Source organism: Pseudopipra pipra, chromosome 5 (genome assembly GCF_036250125.1).
Source record: "Pseudopipra pipra isolate bDixPip1 chromosome 5, bDixPip1.hap1, whole genome shotgun sequence".
NCBI classification, from domain to species: domain Eukaryota; kingdom Metazoa; phylum Chordata; class Aves; order Passeriformes; family Pipridae; genus Pseudopipra; species Pseudopipra pipra.
Window position 1 is genome coordinate 73,395,661 of NC_087553.1, and position 22,365 is coordinate 73,418,025.

General features: G+C 46.5%; 1 protein-coding gene across 2 annotated transcripts in view; it reads right to left on the minus strand.

Moving 5' to 3' along the window:
* The window catches only part of PLXNA4 (plexin A4), a 445,892-nt gene that overhangs the window by 382,030 nt on the left and 41,497 nt on the right, over nucleotides 1-22,365 (minus strand). For both annotated transcript variants that reach the window (XM_064656587.1, XM_064656588.1), the window contains exon 3: nucleotides 16,122-16,304. In XM_064656587.1, coding sequence (XP_064512657.1) covers nucleotides 16,122-16,304 — 183 coding nt within the window. The remainder of the gene's footprint in view (nucleotides 1-16,121; nucleotides 16,305-22,365) is intronic.

The window sequence follows — 22,365 nt, forward strand, 5'->3', positions numbered from 1 at the left end:
GTCAGTCCCTGAAAATCTCCCAGGGAAGAGAAGAAGGGATGTAGGGAGGAAAGCGTTTTGCCTGGGGTCATGCTGCAATCAGCATCATCCCGGGAATAGATCAAAGGTTCCCGCTCTGCCATTACATCATACCGAGGTTTTTCTGACGACCCTTGGCACCCTCATGTTCTCCACGTCACCCCCAACCCAAACGGACCTTTCCCATCAACCACCTGCTCCTCTCCACTCGGGTCATTCCAAGGAACTTGCTCCTCTCCACACTTTCCCCTTTGGGTGCCTGCTCCGGTTACTTGTGTCCTTTTGATTGCAAGTTCCTCGGTAAAAGGACTGGAATCATACGCTGAAGTACTTCTGAAAAAGTGTCTTAATTGAACCTTTGCATGTCTAAATACTCCCTCACTTCTTTAACCCACTCCATCCTGCAAACTTGAGCCTCCAAAGCATATGGAAGTACGTTGGGCATTCCTAAATATCTTCAAGTGTGTCTTATCACCCAGAGCACCGTGTGGTGCATGGCAATGCAGTAAAATTCACCTGACTGTGACTGCCAGATGTGTGATCCCAAGGAGAGCCCAGCCTGCTCCTCCTACTCAGAACTCCCTGAATTTGCTGGCAGTGCCCCCAGTCACTGCAGATGCCATAAATTCTGCAGGCTTTCTTTCCCTTTTAAGTGAGAGTAAAGGTTTTTCCCTAAGCTTTCAGCAGTTTAGGGAGCATCAATAAGAATCCATGGATAGGGGTGCTGGGTCTGTTAGCAGCCCCTTTTTCTCCTGAACCATGTGAGTTGTAGCCCAGTGTCTCCATTCTCAAACAACCTCCTAAATATTCTATGCAAACTTCAGGAGTATGGCCCAGGTCAGAGCACCTGAGCTTCACAGAAGAGGTTGGAAAAGTCACCTGCAGCAGAATGAAGAAAATACCAAGTGCCAAGGGCCAAAAGCAATGGCCCCATCTGAGCATGTTAATCAAATTCCAGCACGAAAATCATGCATAAAAAAAACCCCTGCACTGAGCTTTTCTATTATCATAATGTTGGAGCACCTCACGACCACTAATTGTTGATGAGACCCCTGGCAGAGCAGAAAAACACCATTACTGTCACTTTACAGACAGGGAACAGAGATAGAAGAGGTGTTTATATCTGAACAAGTTGCCCTCAGCTCCCCTTATCATTAATGGAGAGAAAAAGACATTTTCGGACATAATTCACTGCCCTGTTTTAGGGCAGTTTCAGTCCTGCAGGATGAAATTGTGTTCTAAGAGATCTGATTTCTCTCGTTGGACTGGGAAGGAATTTAGCAACACCTCCTGGGGATGGAAATATCCCCTTTTACTGAAAGGAATCCCCACTCTCCAAAAGGTGGGTCCATAAAAGCCAGTAGCAAAGCAGGAATTGAATTCAGGATTCTTATATTTTAGTCTGATGCTTACATCAAAACACAGATGGGCATCTAAGGTGAACAAAGGCCAAGGAGCCATCCCAGCAGTAACAAAATTGAGGGGGCTTGAAGGAAGCTACTTATGGGTAAGGAACAAAGGGGATGGAGGAGGGAAAACTGAAATATCCTAAAAGAGCAGGTTAAAAGGACAGTCAGGAAAGGGGACTATTGGAAGAAAGGAAACAGATGACAAGATAGCAGAGTTGGAGGTCACAGACTGTCCATAATACGCTGCAGATGTGAGGAAGATCCAGGGGCAGCACACACTGAATATCCCAGTGAACATATATGGATAAATCCCTGCTAAGACACCATCCCCAGTCCAGATGGTGTTAAGGAGGAGCTCAGTCCTTTCCCAAACACCTTCTTCACACTCCCCTCTTCTTCATTTTAATAACTGCAGGAGAAACAGGGAAAGCAGACAGATGACTCCAGAGATCACACAGGGAACACAACCGGGAGCAGATCCCACCATCGCACCCCGGGCTGAAACCCTGACAGTGAATATCCTGGGAATTTGACTCCAATTCCAAATTTTGCAGCTTATTTTTATTTATAAAAAAATACACAGAGGTAGGTTTGGAAACGGGATGACAGGGCTGACCTGTTCATCTTGGAGGGGGGACCTGCAAAGTGGCCACCAGCAAGTGTTTCCATCGGGAGAGTGAACACAAAAGAGTAATAGCTCAGCTCTTTGCAAGCAATTAAAGGGCAGTTAATGAAATCACCTGCCACGGAGAATTGACAAAACATAGAAAATCAGTCACTTCAGAGTCTGCCAGAGCATCCCTGGCACGGACAAGGGGCCTGATGGCTGGGGTATATTTAGTGCCAGTGAGATCATCTTTCCTAGCAGGGCTTGCCTTTGCAGGGAGGAGAAGGGCAGCACTTCCATGGCAATGTCAGTGTGAGCCTGAAGAGGAAAGCGCCTGAGATTTCCTTAACAGGGAAGAGAGCAGCAGAGAGGCAGCCAGGGCTACAGCAGGGGCTGCAAAGCATGATTAAGGTTAAAACCCAGGGGAAAAAAACCCACATAATATCAATACTGGTGTGTTGAACAATAGCAGGTATCAGCGTAAGGAGTTTGTGGTTATTCAGCTCCTGTTGCCACATCCCAACCTGGGACTGCTCAAAGCTTTTTCAGGAGGGGTAGAGCTCAGATCCCCCCAGCAGGTACCTCTGGTTCAAGCTAAAGATTAATCCTTTTTAGCATATAACACCTTGGTGAACAGTCCTGCACCTGCACATACACACACACACACACACACATTGTGCTGACAATTTGTTAAAGCAGAGCACTGGAATATTAATTGCAACAGTTCTTCCAATCCCTTGCCCTTCATCACTGCTTTGCAGCACTAAAAAGAATCAGATTCCTCTCAAAAAACGAGAGACCTGCTTAAAAAAAATAATGAATTAACCATCAATGCTCAGCTTCAGGTGGTTATTATACTTACTATGAGTGTCAGGATGCATTTGGGACTTTCAGTATTTATATGTTACATTTACCTGTGTCTCCCCAGCACAAGCAGCCCCCTCCCCTCAAAATAAAAATATCCCAGTCATGTGCCCCAAAGCCAAAGCCACATTACACCTCTAAATGAACAGATGTAATACACCAGGGTAGTGCTGCACTACTCACCATCTTCAAATCTATTCTTTTCCTACTATATTATGATAATTTATTTCACTACCGGGGCTCCCAGGTGAGTTCAATTCTCCAGCTTCCAAGCAGACAAAAATGCTAACCCGGCAGAAGAAGTTTAACAAAGAGCCTAAAGGCAGCAGTCTCCTAAGATCTCCCACCTCTCCATACATATTGCAGGCTAAGACAGACGTGCAAGGAAAACAGAGATATAAATTTGGAAACGTTTTCTTTTTCTTCTCCATGAATAGCAAATTAGCTAAAAATTCAGAATTTATGTGGGATTTGGGGAATTAATTTACATCATCACAAGGGGGAGAAGGGGCTCGAAAGCATCAAAAGATTTTGACTTTTCTGTCTCGCAGTAGAAATACCTGCAAGAAGAGAGCTAATTAAACAACAACAAAAAATAAAAAGAAGAGGAAAGAGGAGGTGGGGAGGTCAAATAACCATAAGTGGTTGTTTCATATGCTATAAAACTTTCACAGCTTGTTTGTTGTATTGAAAAAGAGGAGGGAGAAAAAAATCAGTTTCGATTTGGCACCGGGCTGGGTTTGGGCTGGGTTTATTTATTCTTTCTTCAAAATTTTTCTCTGTTCTGTGAGAAAACAACAAAATGAGTGTAAGAGACACTCCAACCTAACATGATGCCAAGGTCCTATCCCTTACAAACTGTCTGAAGGGCAGGAGAAATGCCTCAATGTGTGTCCCCATCCCTCAGGGCAGCTTATCCTCAACATATTCCCTTAGACCCCAAGGAGATAAATCAGCTGTGTACAAAATCCCAGAGAAACCCACAGAAACTTGTAGGCAGTGGGGAAAAGATCAAAGTGCCCATAGTGTGTGAAACCACATCCACCCCAGCAGATATCACAAGTCATAAACTCCCCCTGATAACCTGGCCTTAATCAACCAGATGACAAATGAGGCAAACACAGGGAGATTTGCACAGTGGCAGCCAAAATGTTTAATTAGATTTCATCAGAAGGGGTTCTGAAAAATTCATATGATGAGGTCTCTGCCAGTCTCCATGATAACCTTTTCCCTGACATCACTGGAATTTATTGCCAGCTCCAGTTAAAAAAAAAATAAAATAAAAATTACAAGAAGTCAAAAGGAAAGATGACTCCAGACCTCATCCATGAGCATCCCAGCAGGGTGGGACACCAGCAGGGCTGGCAGGAGGAGCAGTGGTTTGCATTGCCAGGATGCCATAGATACAAGTGTGCTGGGGTCCTTTGCCAATGCACCACAACAGCTAAAAAAAAAAACAACCATCAGCAAAGCTTCCCAAACCCACCAAAATCCCTTAGGAGCTCCTGTTTTGTTATCCAAAGGGACCCAGCCCTGTGAATCACCAGCAGAACACGTTCAGCATGACAGAGTGTAACCAGAGCTGAAACCCACAGATGACTTGCTCCCAACTTTCCTCTCCAGACTTTGGCACTCCCAGGCTCCCAACCCATCTCCCTTCAGAGCCTTGGAGCGTTCCATTTGTTTCCAACACACACTTCCAGGCTCACTGCACCAAGGGGGATCCCAGCCTGGTACCTACTGGATGCAATGCTGCTGATACATAAAAACAAACTCTTACCAGGAGTGATCTTCCATGGGATTAAGGGATAGCTCTGTTAACACAGTCCTCCTGCCTCTGTGGGCACCAACCCAGCTGGGAAATCTATTTTTTGTGGTCTTACATTGAAATATCACTCCAACTCTTAGAATCATAGAATCAGCTGGGTTGGAAGGGACCTCAGAGATCATCAAGTCCAACCCTTGATCCAACCCCGCCGTGGTTACTAGATCATGGCACTGATGCCACGTCCAGTCTCTTTTTAAAAATCTCCAGGGACAGAGAATCCCCCACTTCCCTGGGCAGCCCATTCCAATGTCTGACCACCCTCTCTGTAAAGAAATTCTTTCTAATATCCAACCTAAACCTCCCCTGGCACAGCTGAAGACCGAGCTCTCTTGTCTTGCTGATGGTTGCCTGGGAAAAGAGACCAACCCCCAGCTGGCTACAACCTCCTGTCAGGGAGTTGTAGAGAGTGAGGAGGTCTCCCCTGAGCCTCCTCTTCTCCAGGCTGAACAGCCCCAGCTCCCTCAGCCTCTCCTCATAGGACTTCTGCTCCAGTCCCTTCATAATATCCAATGTCTTTTTTAGTTTAGGAGATGAATGATCCTCCTTGGGGTCACAGCTGCTGTAACATTGGCCAGTATGGAGACAGTCAAGCAATGACAGAGTCAAATTCATAAAGAAGTCATCATTGACATCAACCTAGATTTGACACCATCAGGTTACAGCCATATCTATAGGGTTACCTGCTGCAATCACAGCTGGGAAGATGCTTTCTGGTCACCCTGGGCACAACATCCCAAGGGGACTTTGCAAATCTCATCTTTGATTAACTGCCCTGGTCTAGTCTTCAGTCTGTATTTTTACCCCTCACCCAGCCAATCGAAGCTTTTCTAATTCCAAAACTGTCCAGGAACCTGCAGCTCTTCCATACGGTTTCATTTAGAAGAGGTGAAAGGCCACTGACAGGGTTTTGAAGGGTCAAAAAAAAAAAAAAAAAGACAAAGCAAAAAGACAAGTGTGAGACCAAGCAGGAACAGATCCCTGAATCCTGCAGAGCAATGCACGTCTTCACTCCCGCAGACACCAGATGGGTTGGGGTCTACAGAACCTGGCACAACTCTCTCATTCCTCCCCCCAGGCTTCACACACCAGTCCTACAACCAGCAACCCATCAAAGTCTGATTGCTCTCAAGCCAGGCTGCCACCACAATGAAACAGGAGAGATGAGGGAGCAAAGCAAACCAAAAAGCCATTAAACCAAAATGAAAGAAGTATGAGGGGGGAAAGATCAAGTTGGAGAGGGACGGGGTGGGTGTTATTCCTGCTTTCCTTTCTCTTGGTTTTCCAAGCCCCACCAGCAGCATTCACAACCTGTGGATGTGCTGATGGCATTAAAGTTCCCTGATGGGCTCACATCCTTCCCTTGGATACTGAGGGGCTGCTGCACACTGGGGTGTCTGGGTGTGTGCTGGGGAGAGGTGGAGAGAGACCCTTCAAATTATCTCCAGCACATTCCTTTTTGCCTTTCAGTTAAAAGCTGGCTCATAAACCAGAACTCTTGTCCCTACACTTTGGTTGCCAGTTAAGGGAAAGGCTCTTTTTCCAAGGCCCCCTTACACAAAGTGTGGTCCCTTCTCCAACTGCAGTAATGTGACTAATTACACCACTTTTGTTTACTCTTATGAGCCCACCCTGCCTTTGCCAGACCAGGAATTGGACTCTGATCACTGCCAGAAGTGCCCAATTATGGGTCACAAACTGAGCAAAGCCTCTCCCAACTTAAACATCAGTAGTGGGGGGAGAAAATTACTGTTAAACTAAGCATTTCCCTGTTTTTCCTCAGGGGTATCCACAAATTGGGTTCAAATTAAAGGGTTCCTAGAGGTGGGCTGGGAGAACTACTTGTGGCAAACTGTTTCCACAGAGCAAAAGCCAGAGAACAAAGCCTGAAAGGCTTTGTTTATTTAAGAAGTGTTGGTTTCAAGCATCCCCTCTCCATATATATGTGCCCATTTTAAAATACATTTCAAAATTCTTTGTCCATGGCTATTCTGTTTTCAGCCAGTCCAAGCCACTGCCATCTTTGTACCCTCCTCTGGATGCTCTCCAATAACTTTATATATATTTTTTTATACTGTGGCACTCAAAGCTGCACACAGGGCTCGAGGTGAGGCTGCACCAGCACAGAGGGACAGTCACCTCCTTCAACTGCCTGGAGATGCTGGGCCTGCAGCCCCCCAGGACATTGTTGGTATTTTTGGCTGCCAAGGCACGCTGTTGGCTCATATAAAACTTGCCATGGACCAGAGAGAGCAAGGCACTGAATCTGGACCTCATTTTCATGGTTCACTCCTCACCAGTGCTCAGCTTCCATCCTTTCTGATTCCTTCCTGCAGACAGGAGCTGCCAAAAAGTGATATCTGCATCCACCCCTACCTGCAGCAGAACCAGAGATCAGTCATCTGGCCAAAGGGAGAGGGAGGAGGTGGGACAGACTGTGGAGGTGATTCTGGGCACAGATACAGCCACAGGATGGTGAGGGGGACAGTGTGGAGGATGCTGAAAGGAAGAGATGGATGCACAGTGCCTTATCAGGGACTTGCTGTTCTTTCAACTGGCTCCCTGATAACATATGGAGCTTAATCAAATATGCAAATGATGTCCTATCTAGAGACAAGGGAAATAGAGAAATAAACCCAGGGCCCATGCATGAAAACAAGCCGATAAAATGAGGGAGTGGGGAGAAGGTTTCCTCTTTTTGATAAAATTCTTTCAAAAGATTAAATTAAAGCAAAACTAATTAGGAGAACCACACTTAAGAGGACTTCCCGTAAGAAGGGTCAGCAGGCAAGAGGCGTTCAAATCAAAGGCAGATGCAAGAGGCACTTCAAGGGCTCCCTGAAAAGTCATTATCCCAGTCAAAAAGGAAGGGGATAGAGAGGAGGAAGGCGTAACAAGAGCCTTTTTGGCTGGGCATCCATCCTGGCATTAGGTGGAGTTAAACAGCCTCTCTTTGTCACCCCGGAGAGCAGAAGTAGCAGGCGAAGACCAGAGCTGATCACCTGATGTTCTATCCACAGCACCAACCCGAGAACAAAGGGACAAAGGGAAGTAAACAGACCATGGGGACATGGAAATATATTTGCTTTTCCTTGTATCCCACCCTGCATGGTTTCCACTGACAGCACAGGTTCTGCAGCCTGAACACTCCACACACAGAGCTACTGACACCATGCAGAAAATCACCTGCCACCACGGGGCAGGTGACAACCAGCAGCACAGCAAGCTGTCCCCCAGGAGGCTGCAGGACCCATGGATTTCAGCAGGTAACAGGCAGCAGGACATTGTCACCTGTCTCTTTGTGTCTGGTTTTGTCACTAACGTCCCCCTGCCTGCACAGCACATCCTCAGCCCGCTGTGGGGGAATCCAGCTCAGCTGCTCTGCCACTGGAAACCTGTCAAATGCAAGCTGCATTTAAAGGAAGAGTTTAAAAAGATGATGGTACAACCTGCTGCCTTCCCTGCTGCCCTGGGTCCACTGGAGCTCACTGTTCCTAGTGGAGTTGGGAACAAAAACACACAGTGCAGCAGCGCCAATGTGGAATTTGGAGGGATTAGACAGTTATTTGCAAGTCTCATTGCATGATCACAAGATCCCATCTCTGACAAGACTCTGAGTCACTGTTTAACCAGAATCTCCAAAAAAAAAGAGCAGCACTCAACACATTTACACAAGGCACCCAGTGAAAACACAGCTCAGCCAGAGCCTGAACACCAGCACAGAGATGGCTGAGTAGTCAAAAAGCAGAGAGGGGTACTTGAAGGAGAGACATGGAAAATTAATAGCTCTCTGCCAAAGAGCAGGCTCCAACCCTTCCTGGGAACAGCAATCTTTCTAACAGGAAAAAAAAACAAACAGGGAGTTTTCCTACTGCAGTTGGACCCTGCCATGGGCAGTGAGCTGGTTGCAGTGTGTGACACAGGCAAGTTGTAGCTGGAAGTCCCAGAGCAATGGAAATGAGGGATATGAGAGTCAAAGCAATCACCTGCAGTGATGGACCCATTAGTGGGTATGTAAAACAACTGTTGTCTGCACCAGGATCTGAACACAGGCCCCCTGGTGTGGTTTAGGGCAGAGGATGGATCACATTCAGGCTGGAAGGCACCTCAGGAGCTCTCTAGTCCAAACTCCTGTTCAAAGCAGGGTCTGCCCAGAGATCAGACCAGGTTGTTCTGTCTATTCAGGCCTTCAAAATTTCCAAGGATGGAAATTGCACAGCCTCCATGGCAACCTTCTTCAAGGATGGCTTCTCATGGGAAAAAGCTTTTCCTTCTATCCAGTTGTGAGTGCTTTCATGTCAACTTATGCCTGTCTCACATCCTCTTCCCACCCATGAATGTGAAGAGCCTGTTTCCATCTTCTCAATAACCTTGTTGACATCGGAATGCTGTTGTTAGGTTTTCTCATCTCCAGCCTGAATAAGCTCATTTCTCATCCTCTCCTTTCAGGGCTGATTTTCCAGCTGCTGGCCAATGCTTTCACCCTTTCCTGAACCTGTTCTGGTTGATCAGTAACATTTTTGTTCTAAGGAGCCTAAAAAACTGGGCTCATTATCTAGATATGGCCTAGCAATGGAGTTCAAGAGGATCACCTTCCCCTCAATCTACTGGCAGTGCCCCTATTTGCATGGCTGAGGATGTTGTTGGTGTCTCTCTGCCTGGGCACACTGATGGCTCATGTGAGGATGCCCAGGTACTTTTCTGTGGAGCTTCTCCCCAGCCAACCAGTCCTCAACCTGAATTGTTCCAAAAATCCAGTCCTGCGTCTTTGATTTCACCCTTGGAGACAGTATCCATTCACCCAACACTTTTAGGCCATGCTGGACTCCATTATCACCAGCTATTGGTGATTTTTACACAACCCAGGACAAGTGGGTCTCACTGCCCACACTGACTCCCACCCCTGCTGGGGCACCCAACACTAGCATCAAGTGTCAAGTTCACCACAGCTGCAAAATCCCAAATTTCTGAGTGCTACAGCCAGAAAAACGAACTGCTTTTCAGGCATCTAAGCTGGCAACAACATCTCAAAGTGAGGCTGCATATCAGTGTAGGACACAGACAACCACAGCCTTCACAGATGTCAAACTCAGACGGGAACCAGCATCGCTCCATCACAAGTCAGTGAAGCACCCGGACTCCTGCTGGTTTAGGAAGCTGTGAGGAGAGGCCAGGGTGAACAAGCCCCTCTTGCAGAAACCATCTTCCCAGCAGGAGCCAGAGCCTCTACAGCCTGTTTTCAGAGCAGTCAAGTCCACTTGCCAAACAGCTGGGGGGAAAAAAAAATGAAATTCAAAAAAACCCCGACTCTTTCAAAGCAGCGGAGGGAAGGAGAAGGAAGCAGAGTTTCCCTGCTGACATTCACACAGAGCTGTCAGCAGCAGGATACCCTCCAGGGAATATCAAAACTGAGCAGGGTTTCTTGGTTTTTGTGTATTCAGAAACCCCCTTGCCCGGAGAAACAGTGAGGATCTGCCTGCAGGTACCATGAGACTGTCACCCTGGTCATGGTGAACTCGGGGTGCCACAGTAGCTCCAGCTCCTTGGATGAGAGGTGAGGAACCAGAGGAGAAGAGGGAGATACTCCTCTTCATGTGGGTACATTATGACATCACCAACCCACTCAGAGCTCTGTTGCCTGTGGGTTTCTTCCCACCTTTTGAACCCTTTTACCTTACTAAGACTTTTTGCATGAAAAACAGAATAGTTTGGGTTGGAAGGGACCTTAAAGATCATCTTGTTCCAACCCCCCTGCCATGGGCAGGGACATCTTCCACTAAGACCAGGTTGCTCAAAGCCCCATCCAACCCAACCTTGAACACTTCCAGGGATGGGGAAGCCACAGCTTGGCACTTGAGTGCAATCCAGCTTGGAGGAAGGACCTTACATGCTGCCAGTGCCACCAGGATTCATCTGCTTTCTGCTAAACAGAACAAATCCTGCTCTGGGAAGGGATCTCACCCCACATGCAAGGGGAAAATGATGGCGGCAAGAGGACCCACCACAGCAATCACACAGAGTGTGCTGATCTGGAAGGGACCCACAAGGATCATCGAGTCCAGCCCTCAGCCCTGCACAGGACCATCCCCAAAGGTCACACCATGTGCCTGAGAGGATCATCCAAACATTCCTTGAGTTCTGTCAGGCTTCAGGCTGTGCCCACTGCGCTGGGGAGCCTGTTCAGTGCCCAGCCACCCTCTGGGGGAAGAATCTTTTTCTAGTATCCAACCTAAACCTGTCCTGACACAACTTCAGGCCATTCCCTCAGGTCCTGTCCCTGGTCCCCATAGAGCAGAAATCAGTGCCTGCCCCTCCTGAGGAACTGTAATTGTAGACTGTAATGAGGTCTCCTCTCAGTCAGACCTGCAGGTTTGGGTGCCCTTCAGGGTTACCAGGCTAAAGTTGTCCTCACCCTACCATCTTCTCCAACCTACAGGCTCCATCCATACCTGTCAGTGGTTCCCACTCCCCCTTTGAGGCAGGTGGGCTATAAATAGCACTGTAAATCCAACCAGGAGAGCTGCCAGGGACAGGGTAACCCCAGCTACACATCCAGAAACCTGCAGGGGCTCAGACTCGCATGTACTTTCCAATCCAATTATGTTTTGGAGAAAGCCAACCTTCCCCAACACCACCGTGGGCCGAAAGGAGAACTGCAAATCCAAGCTCTCAGATCTCAAATTCTCCCTGTGGTGTTTTGTCTCTGGATCCAAGGAAAGCAGGGTCTCGAGGGTTCAGGGAAATCCAGAGGGTTGTTCATGGAACTGATCAGTACTGAGAATTTTCTACTAAATGGAGTTGATACCTGTTGGAAGCGCTGGCCAGATTCCAGAGCTGTCTGATGTGAGTGAAAACCCTCACCCCCAATGGCAAGTCCAAATCTAAAAAGCCCTTCAAAGTCAGCAAACTGATGGGATTTGATGAAAAACGAAATCCAGGCCACAGAGAAAAAGTATTGGTTTTTAAGCCAAGGTTCTATCTCTGCGAGGAATTTAGCATAGAAAAGGCTTTGAGTGAAATATTTGGATGGAATAAATAAACCCTATTTCTTCTGGGGAAGTTTCAAATAAATGGAAATTTCTACTGCTCCATTTTCAAATAAACATTTCAAAATGGTCCAAGAGCTTTGTCTTGTTGGAAGCACAATTCCTAGGGCTGGTCCCAGGTTGACATTTGCAAACTCAACTCACCCTTTACACCTGCACCTACACACGGAATAATTGTAGGTAAGTTGTATTTCTTTGACTGGAAATGATCTGCACAAAAGCAGTGACCCATAAATTAAATGCCTAGGGAAGGAATGCAAGGAATATGGAATCCTGCTAGGCTCCCTTAGTGATGACAGGTATTAGTGGCACATGATTCGACCAGACACACCAGGAAAAAAATCCAAACCAAGCATAAAAAACTGTGCAAAACATCTCCATGGGTACATCTCTGCTTTTCTCCTGCCACTGCAGTGAAGAGCCAAGCGTGTAATGCGAGATTGAGCAAAGGAAAAATCAAAAGCCAGTGGATTTTGGCACCTGGCTGTTTTACAGCAGAACTGTTTGCAGGAAGGACATACCCGGGAATTACTCCTGTGCTGTTTGTGGGGAGACAAACCAGACATTTGTTAAACTCAAGTGGGTTTTTTTTATCTCCTGAAAGAAATCAGTAAAAATTCCCAGGGGCGAATTCAGCCATGGGTGTTGTCCCAGGCATTCAAGGAAATAGGAATCCACTTCTAAGGAAGCCCATCAGGCACCTGGATTATGAAGCTGTGGCAACTCTTACTGACATTGTCCTGGGAGCACCACGGACCAGCCAGCACAGGAGGTAATTACAGATGCTGGGTTCAAACCAAAGCACTGGCAGATTAAATATTTCTCATTAAACAATACCACAGCATCTTCAATGCCCACAAGTGGTCAGGAGCTGTTTTTCCATCTCATCTGTTAAGCTGTTTGATACAATCATACACCTCACAACATTTAATGCATTAATTTTCTAAAATGATCTTTGAGCAAGGAAAACATTCCCTGCCATTTGCAGGAGAGACAACAAGGAGTGAAGACACACCAGGAGTTTCTGGCAGAGCAAAGAACCGAACCCAGGTGTCTCCCAACCCACTCCTCCCTGGGCCACCCATCTCCATCCCTATCCATGGAACCTTTAATCCAAGGGCAGAGGCTTCCATGCATTACATATGTGGGAGATTTTGGGGGGGCTTTTTCTTTTCCGTAGCTCTGCATTTTTATCCTATTTATTCCCTCATTCTGCAGGGCCCAGGCAGTGCTGTGGATGAGCCAGCAGAACTGGAGGGAATATTTCTCCAGCACATTCTTCAGTGCCTTCCTGATGGGCTGCACAGGCAGCTTTGTGAATGAGCAAGGGTTGCAAAATGCATTTTGCCTGGGGCAGTGAAATCGCTGGGGCCAAGCAAGTCATTTGGTTTCGCTCACACTTCCCCTGCCCTATCTCTATCTTAGTTTTTCCCTTTTCCTTCTCCCTTTGTTGTCTTGGTTACACGGGCAGATTCCTGATACGCTGCTAGTTTTCATTTTAATGATATGCTCCTGTAAAGCACAATATTTTGCTTCAAGTTGTGTGTGCCACTGGATAAATTCCTCTGCCACGTGTGACATTTGTGTATCAACTGACAGATATTGCTTTATGACTGTGGGTATTTTGCAGAGAACTCACAGATCATGTAAATCAAAATCAGATATGCAGTCTGCCACTTTCTTAGGAAAATACACACAGAGAGGAAAATGCTGGAACTGAGGGGGAAAAAAGAAGGAAAGTTTCTCCCAAACCATCTTGCAGCAAGTCTTCCAACCACTGAGTAAATCCTGCTATCTTGGAGATAATCTCCTGACTCTTTCATGTTATCCAAAATGTTCCACTGCAGCTTGACTGAGTAGCTGCACTGTACCAGAAGCAGCAGGACATTCCATGCCTGGTAGGAGCCAACAGCAGGGAAAAAAAAAAAAAAAAAAAAAAAAGAGATAATTCCTGGGATTTGTCCACTGGTACCTGGAGTTTCATATAATCCTACAAAGTTCATTCTAATTTAGTACTGTTTTTTAAACAGAACACAAACACCATGCCAACATAATGTATTATGCTGGAGTCGCAGTCTCAGTGCAGTATTTTCCTTGCTTCCTATTCAACAGCACCTGATGGATGGAAAACAAAGCATGAGAAGGCCCATGAAGTCTTGACAGGGGCCAAGGGGAATCCAGAGAAAATCCTGAGTGCCAAACTGGCCTTGTGTAGCACCCAGAGGGGAAACCAGGCTGGTGTCCTGAGCTCAGACACCCTCAGGAGCACTGGGGGAGGACAATATGTAGAGGAGAGTCAATAATTGCACAAGTCATAGCAAGGATGGGCTGAACCTGCAGGAACTAAATGCTACCAGGAGTCTGGATCAAGTGGTCCAAAACAATGCCACATGTTCAGAGGAGCCCCATTTTGCTTTGTGTTCTGCCTCTCTGGTGGAGATTTACTCATCCAAGAAAAGGTCCCAGCCCAAGGCTCCAGCCCTGCTCCAACTCATGCACCCAAAGCAGTAACAACCACAGGCAGAATATTCAGCACATGAGGAAAAAGGGAATGAAATGAAGCTTTCTCAAATTACATCAGCCACTTCAGCTCCCCTCTTCTCATTCTTTACCCTATAAGGCTGTCCCTGCTCCCTACCACACTCCTTAAAGCACGGAAAGCTCTCTCTCCTATTTTCCCCTATTAAAAAGGAATCAGATCTTGGATTCTGCAACGTGACCCGCAAAGGCAAAGAGAGCTGTGGCTGAGTTTGCTTCTCCTGGAGCCAAAGGAAAAACCAAAAGCTTGGAAGTGCAGGGAGGCAGCAGTTGTTAACTGTTAAGGTCTTTTGGATATTTACCATTCAGATCTTAGCCACCCCATTCCACCCCCATGCAAGAGACTGACTGGAGAACTGAACAGTTTATTATGATATCACAGATGACAGGGAAGCAAAACCTAATTAGTCGGGGGAGGAGATTATTTTTATTATGACCATTTAAAAAACAATTTGGCTCCTTTTCCACGTGCCTGAATTAAAAAAAAAAACAAACAAAAAAACCAAAGAAACAAAACACCAACATATCCTCTTTTCAAAAGCACGAGCAGCCTTTCCTCTGTTGAACAAAGCCAGAGACATTTGCCAGTGGGCAGGATCCCATTCCCCTTGCAGCCCTCCCTCAGCATGGGGAAAATGCCATCTGAATTTACAACCCTGGTTTTCTTTTCAAGTGCAGAAACAGGTAGAGGAATAAAACCAGAGATTTCAGACATTCCTTAAGCATCCATGAGCAAGCAACTCCCTTCCTTCCCCTTGTCCTCTCTGCCCATCCTCTGCACAAGACACAGTGGGTCACCTTCTCAAAGCACCTTCCTTTCCCCAGCTTGGAAATCTTTACTTGCAAAAGGGATTCAAAGAGAGAACAACACCCAACACAACCCCCAAGGCTTTGCCCAACCTCCCTTTCCCAACCTCTCACCATTATCATGGCAAAGCCACACAGTCTCCTTGCACATACAATATTTTACAACCCTCCTGGGCTGAGCTTTCAGACAAAACATTGTCAGACTGGCACAAAGATGTTCAAATGGAGGCAAGGTCCATCATTAGCATGAGAAGGTCACTTTTAACACCTCTTCTTCCCTTGAGAAAACCACAGGTAGATGATTTCACCTCTCAAGCTTCTCTTTTATTGCCTTACACAGCAAACTGCAGAGCTACTGCCATGCAAAGGGCATATTTCTAGTGAGAACACACAGGGAGGAACATAAATACACTCTTTATTGTATTTGAGATTATGTGGCATCAACCATAAACATAAAAGCTCATTATCCTTCAAGACACAGCTTTCTTTTGATGAAAACACTCTTCCTTCAGCACAAGCACCAGGCCTGACACAAACAGAGCAACCACTAATCCCATGCTGGACTCGTGCTGAAATCACAGCCCAGTCACATTGAAAGATCTCCAGAGCATGAATCCTGTTGCTTAAGCTTCAGCCACAATCAGTTTTCCTCCAGCATGCACAGATACCCTGTGACCAACTGCTTAATTAGAGATGGTCTGAGCACAGACAATTCTGTTGGATGTGAATTACATCAAGCCTGTCTGTGACTGGACGTGTGGTTTGACTTCAGAAACGTTCATTTTCTGACGAGCAACAATTTGGAAGAAGGATTTTTATCCTTATCTCAGATTCTCTCAATCCCTCAAGGGTGAAACACAGGTTTTTTTGCCAACTAAAACATTTTTTTTTTTAATCCTCAAAACAGGAGAACCTTAGCATAAAAACTCTTCTCACACTCAATGCAACGCAGCAAATCTCCTCAAGAACATGAAAATCTGGAGTTAGAGGACCACATCAGGTCTTACCTTTTTGAGCTTCCCGCTCTTGGTGCCCACAAAAGCCAGGGAGTGGTTCTTGTAGACGTAGGCAATCACAGATGTCATCCTGTCTCCATCCTCAGTGTAAATGGGGAGCCCTCTCACCATGGATGATACTCCCAAGGGGGCATTCATGTCCAGGCCACAGAAATTGTCATCGATTGTTAACAGCTGCAAACAAAAAGAAAAAGAGGGTGTAAACAAGTGAAGTCACCCATTCTTTAGCCATTTGGGAAGTGTCCACCCGTTGCATAACAGGTCTGTAATTTAAGCAAGCTGACAAACCCCTGAGGGCTGGAGAAACAGTGAGGTGGAAAAAAAGTTTGTCCAAAGGTTGTGTGATGAGTTACAGGCAGAAGGAAAACTGGAAACTTGGTTGTCTTGAATGACAGCCCAGCAGGATACATTACTTTAAGCCTTTTTCCTACTGCTTTACCAGTCAGTTCAACCAGTCAAGACCCAGCAGTCAAAGACAAAATCTGCTGAAAATGCCTTAAACATATCTAGTTCTGTCAAAAAAAAAAAAAAGTATGCATGTTATTCCCATGGGATCCAGAATAAGAATCTCCGAACTAAATCTGCCCTGGCAAATAAAAAAGACCCTGACCTGCCCTCTAGGCCCGAGATTCAATATAATAATCACATCTATGAGATCTAAATAATCCTTCCAATTCCAAACTCTTTAGGATTGCTCATGCTACATCTTGGACATTACAGTCCTCCAAGGCATGTCCAGGAATTGTCTGGGAGAGAGATGGTCAGCCCAGGCCAAATCTGCAGTAGAGGCCATCATAAGAACCAAACTCTATAAACTTAGAGCCCCTTCCAGTACCTAAAGGGGCTCCCAGAGAGCTGGAGAGGGATTTTGGACAAGGCTGAATGGCTTCAAACTGACAGAGAGGAAGGTTGGATTGGATATTAGGAAGAAATTCTTCCCTGTGAGGGTAGGGAGGTCCAGAAAAGCTGTGGCTGCCCCATTCCTGGAAGTGTCTAAGGCCAGATTGGAGCAACCTGGGATAGTGGAAGGCATCCCTGCCCATGGCAGGGAGTGGAATGAGATGGTCTTTAAGGTCCCTTCCAACCCAAACCATTCTATGTTTCTATGATTCTCCATCTTACAGGGATACTGCAATTCACTCAAGTTCTTTGGAGAGGAGGGAAGGTTTCACAGCTATTAAGGAAGCTTTCCAGCATTTGTTGGAGACACCCATGAACTCCCACCAACCAGAGGAAAGCCCCTGTTCACTAATGCTGCTGCTTAAGCTCTAATTTAACCTGTTGCATTTGAACTCCACAGGATTGTCATCAGACAGATGCTCCACTGGGATCCTCTCACATGAATGCATATGGTGTCTGGATATCTCTGAGGGTGTTTCCTTGGGCTTCAGGGAATTATAGAAGCACAGTGGCAGTGAGATACAGACACTACCAAAGTAGGTGAAGCTAATCCAAGTTACACATCTCCACAGAGTAAGTCAAATAAAGCTGAAGCCCCAAAAATCCCAGCACTCAACTGGCAAAGCAGCTGGACTTTATTAACTTCTCTGTGACCACTCACAGATTTGAAGTTAAGCATTCACTTAAAATGTTTTGGTGGACTAAGGCCTGGGAAGGCAATAATTGACTGTACAGGCAGGTTACCTAATTTTGATGTATCAGGAATAAAGGACCATGACAATTTTCTTTGTGTGAGCTCACATCTTCCTGGAAACATGGCTAGAATTTGTGATGCTCCATGCTTGAGTTCACCAGCAGTAAAAGCCTGATAGCTGATTCACTTTATCCTCACCCAGCAATTACAGGCAATAATTACAGATGGTTTTTACTGAGTGGAAGAATAATGTGTCCTAAATGTGTTTATAAATACATAAAACCTATGAGGAATTCGAAGAGCCATTAGTAAGGATCAGCTATCCTGAGCTCTGGCCTGCAAGAGTCATTAGTGTTTGTGGACTGCCCTTTCAGAGCTAAAACACCGGCTCAAAGAGCAATTACAGAGCAGATCAACAGCCTCCACCAGCAGCAGACAGGACGCTGCTAGTGCATAATGCCAGCACAAAGTCTAAGGTAAATCTGCATCCCAGCTTTGTCACACAGGTCAGGATAGAAATCCATAATCAGCAGAGGAAAGGAGGGATGTCAAGGAAGTAAATACACCTTCCCACAGAGCTGGTTGTAAAAAGACTCCAGATGATCCACACAGGCTAAATATCTGACAGAAAGATGCATCATACTTGAAAGGCCCCCTAATGTCCTTCCAACTTGAATTGTGCTGTGGATGTAGGATCTGAGAAGAATCCAAGTCTTCAAGTCAGACACAGTTTGACCAGAAACTCTTAAGCTCTCAAATTAGCACAATTTGTGTTTCAAGGGTATAATAAAACTGCATAAGTGCTCATTCTAATGGTCTGTCAAGCTGAAAAGAATCATTTCAGACTGAAAGCAAGAAATTCCCAAATGGCAGAAAGAGGGGAAAGGGAAGAAAGTTTTTAAGGAAAACAAGACAGCTTTCCTCCCCACCGAGAGGATGAAAAGCTTAATGGTGCCAGCAGATGCCTTACCTTGGGTGCAGTGCACAAAGCTCCATCTCCAACGAGAGGAAATTACACTGACAAGCAGTGAAATGATATAAATCAAGCAGAGCTGGCACTGTCAGAGGCATCCTCCTTGGAGCCTCCCACACGTTCCCTCCCTGCAGCACAGCCAAAACCAAGTACTCCAGCTGAAGCACTTGAGACCAGAAAGGACCCATGGAATCATCTGGCTGCCTTCCTGCATGATCCAGAACCTCCAGTCTCAGGCAGGAGTCATCAACAGACTCACAAGATATAGAGCCAGAGATCCCAGCATCAAGCACAACCACCTGTGGCTGATCTGCAGCTCATCTCCCACCTGTTGAGAATTAATTTAATTGCCCCAGGTTAATTGCTCCTCCATCAGACTGGACCCAGCTCCAGCTGAGCTCACACCTACCCTTAATGGGGCTGATATTATGGTTTTCCCCCATATAGACATAAAATTAATTTAAGCCTATTATTTAATCCTATTTCCCTGATATTATTTACGGAAGGGCACATCCTTATAGGAAGGACTTACAAAGAAATACTGGCACAGATTTTTGGTAGGGTCTGTATCAATAGGACAAGAGGTGATGGCTTTAAGCTAAAAGAAGGTAGTCACAGTAGATATAAAGAAGAAATTGTTTATGATGAGGGTGGTGAGGCCCAGGCACAGGTTGCCCAGAGAACCTGTGGCTGCCCCTGGATCCTTGGAAGTGTTCAAGGCCAGGTTGGACGGGGCTTGGAGCAACCTGGGATAGAGAAGGTGGCCCTGCCCATGGCAGGGAAATTGGACTAGATGGTCTTCAGGGTCACTTTCAACACAAATTACTCCAGGATTCCATCTCCACTCATGTGTTGCTGGGTGGGTGCCAGAGCAGCAACCCCAGAGCTGCGGTTTGCCGTGTGGACAGCCCTCCCCCAGGAACAGGAGCCAGGCCAGCGAGCCACACGCCACATGAAAACTATTTTCGTTTAACGTATTTGGGTTATTTCCTCTGGGGATCATCTGCCAAAAAAACGCCAGCAAGCAAAACCCTACAAATAAACACCACCCGGCTTCTGCACAGCTGTGGCTCTCAGCTGCACACAGGCCTTTGTAAAGACAGAAATACAGTCATCTTCTGCAGCGAAGAGAAACACGTAAGGAAGTTTGGATTTATGATGAAAGGGTCAGGAGTTGCAAGCACAGGTTTATTTTCAATTCCAGACACTCCTAGCAGCAATATAAAGTAGCCACGTTAAACTCTCTGGAGCTTCTCTGCTTGGCAATTTTGCGTTAACGACTTTCCAGAATGAAAGAGGAGGTGAGGACATGAATTCACTCTGCTTCTAATGCTGCTGCCACACCGGCTGGGATAGCAGGGAGAGGCAAAGGGAAGGTTTAAAGAGGTGGGAATAACATCAGCAATTCTGGCATCCTGAGCGGTTAAAATCTAACCCAGAAAGTCACGACACACTCAGCAGGTAACTGGGAAGGAATTGCGGGCTCGTGGTTGGGATGCTGGACTGGAATCAATCAGTTCATCATCCCACACCAAACTCCTACCTGCAAAAGAGGGAATATTACTCACCATCCCTCTGCCCCAGGAAAGCTGCTAAACACAGGTTTATAAGGTGCTCTGCATATCTGAAATATCCTCATCTCGGACTGATTGGCAGCTCCCAGGGTAAAAATGCCCTCACAAGTCCCACCAGCTGCCTCTCCATCCTGGGCTGAAGGGAAGGGGGACCAGCTGGTGGGAGGTTGGGGTCTGCTCCTGCCACCACTCCCTGTGTCAGCAACCAGGGGGTTCATCTGCAGCCGTGACACCACGGCCAAGTGTCACATTCACCAGTGAAAAAGGAAGGATGTGCAAAAGAATGGGCCTGATTTCCAGGAGGGTTCTGGCAGGCGTTTGCCTCCTCCAGGATTAAGCCTGTCAAATAAATAATTAACACATCCAAGCCCTCCTGCAGAGGATGGTTTTACGAGGCTGGTGCTGGCTCAGTCCCTGAGGGATTCACTGAGTCCCCAAAACCCCAAATTCAGCAGAAGGGTTAGAGATTTGATTACAGCACCTCCTTCCCCGTCCTCATCTGATTCCCCAGCAGGAGTGAGCTCCTTGGCATTCAGGAGTGACTGAAGCACCAGGTATCAGGGGGCCAGTGCAGACAGTGCTCATAATACATCAATTGTCCCTTAAACATCTGCTTTAGCCATTTGCCTCTGAAACAGCCCCTGATAATCAAACACAGCCTAATCCATATTTGGGGAACAGCCTCAATAAGGGATTAGCCACCTCTCATTCCTCCTTGCTTTCACTCTGGAGAAATCTTCCTCCTCGATCAAAGCACCTTTTTCCAGATCTCTCAGCAGGCTCCAAAGCAATTCCACAGACTCACTGGGGATAAAGGCTGTCCCAATGGCCAAGCCTTTGATTTACAGCTAATACCTAACAGCCCTGTCTTCACACGGTGGCAGGTACTTGGCTTCTCACTCCTGTTATCTCAGGCTTGGCCACGGCAAAGGATGGAGGGAACACATACATTAAGGGCTGTCTGTGCTGCCAGCAGGGCCAGGGAGCCAACAGCAATAAGAAATCAACAGGAACACACAGTTCAGTCTTTGCAAGGAGATATCCAAGGTCTTTTCCATCATCTGACTGTAAGATCTCCTTTCCTTCTGACAGCAAGGACCAAGTGAGGGTGAGGGTGGGCATGTGTCCACTCCACAGGGTATTTAAAAATCTAGACAGGTGGAAGCCCTAGGAAAATCTCTCACCAGGAACTTCATGGTACCTGAAGAGAGACAAGCTAGGCAATTTAGGGTCTAGATCACCTGGTGCAGAGGTGGACCATAAATCCTTATCCAGTGGAGCTGGAAATGAGGGAAACCATCTCCCACAAACCACAGGTCTTTAAATTCCAACAGCAGCAGGATGGTACTCAAGGCTTGTGCTTCTCCTGTTTGCCTGGGCATGTCCTCTTGGTGGTTTCAGCATGGTGAACTTCTGGTTAAATGCTGGTTTGCCCTGCCCATGGCATCAATAGTTTGCATTCCTGAAGCTGGATTTACTCTGCCTCTGACCTCCTGCAGTATCTCTGCTTCTGGCCATGCTGCATCCCAGTGTCTCCTCTGACTCCTGTGAAATCAGTGGATTTTGGTTCACGTCCCTTCTCCCCCTGATCTGTGCTGTGGACTCCAGCAGAACCATCGCTTTTCAGCCCGTTGGCCATGTTGAGCTGTGAAATCCTCGTGCAGGATGGACAGAGCCCCTCTGACTTTCACCTCGTGCCACATCATTCCCATAATTTGATGCCTGTTGCTGCCCTCCCCACCCCATGCATTCCTAACAGTGGGTCAGGAAAAAGCTGTGGACTTTTGCCATCTGCAGTTCAAAATTCTGTGCACAAAGAGATGGCCACTGACCAAAGACAGCACAGATCACCAACCAACCCACTCTTCAGTGGTTGGCCTGCAGTTCTAATGACATCCAAAAATACCCAGCACCGTTTCCCCAGGGTGCTCTGTGATATAACAGAAGCTGGATAAAGAGCCAGCACTTGGAAATACATTATAATTGCACTCTGCTTTTCACTTGTGCACCCACAGCAGTGGTTACTGTGCAATTACATGTCACCATATACAAATGACAGTGCAGTTACAGTAACTTTCCCAATTATAGGGAAAT